Genomic DNA, 2390 nt, shown 5'->3' on the forward strand with positions numbered 1-2390 from the left:
CCCCACCCCCCCGCATTTCTGCCACCCTTTTGGTTTTACAAGCACTAACTTTTCCGTTTTCTGTCCTTCTAGGAATGATTTCTTGGACCGCTCAGCACGTGAGAAGTAATCAAGTCTCTGTGAGCTCTGATATTTTTTAAGATACCCCTCCCTGAAACCGCTTGCTGGCTGCTAAGCATTAGGTTCTAGAAAAACAGCATTATTTCCTTCCCCCCCAAAAAAAACAAAACCCCTTCCGTCTATGTAACAGGCTTGTTTCTGCAGGAGTCGCTTACCCTACTGAATCTCCCTCATATTTTCCCTGTAACAGAGAAAGTGCTCCTTCATGCTTTTGTTACAGCTCAGCATTTCCAAGTCTTGTATCCTCACAGAGCTAAGACGTTACATTTATACATTAAAAAGAAGAGATCTCCATCAAAGCTGTGAATGGTTTTAGTTTCTTTGAGTATTTTTGGTGGTGTTTTTGGTTTGGGTTTTTTTTTTCCTCTGGTGAGAACTCTTGCAATAAAGAATTTGAACGTGTTTTTCCTCTCTAATAAATGTTCTAAATTGCCAAAAAGGGAGAGCTCATAGTCAGAATGCTGGGTTTTGATTATTAGTAAATCAACAGTAGAAGGGATGGGGAGAAATACCCGTCATGTTATCGATCTTGAAAGGAGAGAGAAAGAGAGAGGGAGAAGGAGAAAGAAAAAAAGAGAAAGCTCCTTGTAGCAAACAAGAATTTATTCTACCAAAAATACTTATGACAACGCATCCTAATGCAATACAAAAATAAAAAGAAAGTGAAGATACAATTCCTATATGATCACTTTCTTACAGACCTCATATATTGCTTTCATAGAAGGACCTAGAATGTGGCTAGGTTAAAATTGAACACAACTAAAACTTTGTAGGAAACGGCAAAATGGCACAGCAGAGGGAGGTAATAATCAGAAAATACTGAGCAGGAAAGGGTGGGTGGGGGAATAAAATTAGTTCATGGGAAAAACAAGAAGAATAAGGCGGAGAAAGCAGGACCCTTGGGGAGGACGTCTTTAATTTCTCAGTAATTCAGATGCTGCAAGTCAATCGTGGTGAGTGTGTCTGTAAAAAAGTCAAAGCTGTCAGCAGAAATATCTACGGGACTGTCCAGAGATCCTGGCAAACTGGGGGAAACTGCATCTGAAAGCTGTAGGCAGGAATCTGTGGAGAAAACGTTAAAGTCCTGTAAAGAAGGGACATCTAGGGCCTCAGGACTGTCATTGTTCAGGCCAGCTGCACAGTTCTGGGCCATTGTTGAGAGGCAGTTTTGAACAGTGGGTGACTGATGTTGAAAATGTTTCAGATTTTTCTCATTGCTCGTTAAAGGCGAAACGGGGAAAGTTTGGGACTCGCCATTGTGCGCACTCTGCGCCTGCTGCTGGGAGAGGGCATTCTGCTGGAAAGCGTAGCCTTCCCGCTCCAAGAGAGCGCCGGAGACGTTGCTGAGGGCTTGCTCGAAGAGGGATTTCTCCTCCTCCTCCTCCTCTTCCTCCGCCGCTTTCTCGGGGTCCTCGAGGCTCTTAAATTTCCCCTCGCTGTTTTGGTTCTCCTTGCACTGGGTCTGCCTCTTGTGCTTCATCCTCCTGTTCTGGAACCAGACTTTGACTTGTCTCTCAGTCAGATCCAGCAAGGCTGCAATCTCAACCCTCCGTGGTCTACAGAGGTACTTGTTGAAATGAAATTCTTTCTCTAGCTCCAGAAGCTGGGTGTTGGTGTAAGCCGTCCGCAGCCGCCTAGATCCACCGCTACCGCTATCGGGGATTTCAAGGGGGTCTGTTAAAATAAAAAAGGAAAGAAAAGAAAAGAAAAAAAAAAAAGGAAAGAAAAGAAACCCGCCACCCGCTCCCGCAGCCCAGGGCAGCACCGCCAGAGCAGCGAACCCAGAACCCAGCACACACAAAACGGATAAACGCACGGATTGAATTCCAGCACCCGAGCACATCGCATCCCGGGGGGGTGCCAGGGGGGTGGGAAGTGCTCTCTCCGCACGTATGTGTCCCTATCTATATGCCCATATAGCATAAAATAGCAACCGCAACAAAATGGCCGCCTTTGGATGCAGTAAACCCATTGTGTTGCACTGCTGAGCGCCCGGTGCTGCGGTGCCCCTCGGCCACCCCCCGCAAAATCACGCAAAATCACCGCCTCCGGCTCCACAACCTCCCCACACCGGAGCAAACTTTATATTAGCCATACCGCAATTTATAATTAATGCATCAGCTGCTTAGCTGAGCGGGAGCAATCTATCACTCTTCATTACTGTCAAATATCCTAACTCTAGGACGGCGAGACGGGAGAGGTCAGCTCCAACTCAAATAAATCATCCCGCGTTAAGCAAGTTGGGGGAAAGTTTGGGTTTCCAGAGAGCC

At 46.3% G+C, this 2390-nt stretch overlaps 1 protein-coding gene across 1 annotated transcript; it reads right to left on the reverse strand.

Annotated features, from left to right (window-relative positions):
• Window positions 1-1022: 1022 nt before the first annotated feature.
• Window positions 1023-1794, reverse strand: HOXA2 (homeobox A2; the record flags this gene model as incomplete). The annotated part of the gene is made up of 1 exon (XM_010149187.1): window positions 1023-1794. A coding segment is annotated over one exon (752 nt), but the record flags the coding sequence as incomplete, so codon positions are not given.
• Window positions 1795-2390: the final 596 nt, after the last annotated feature.

Source organism: Eurypyga helias, unplaced genomic scaffold (assembly GCF_000690775.1).
Source record: "Eurypyga helias isolate BGI_N326 unplaced genomic scaffold, ASM69077v1 scaffold23440, whole genome shotgun sequence".
NCBI classification, from domain to species: Eukaryota; Metazoa; Chordata; class Aves; order Eurypygiformes; family Eurypygidae; genus Eurypyga; species Eurypyga helias.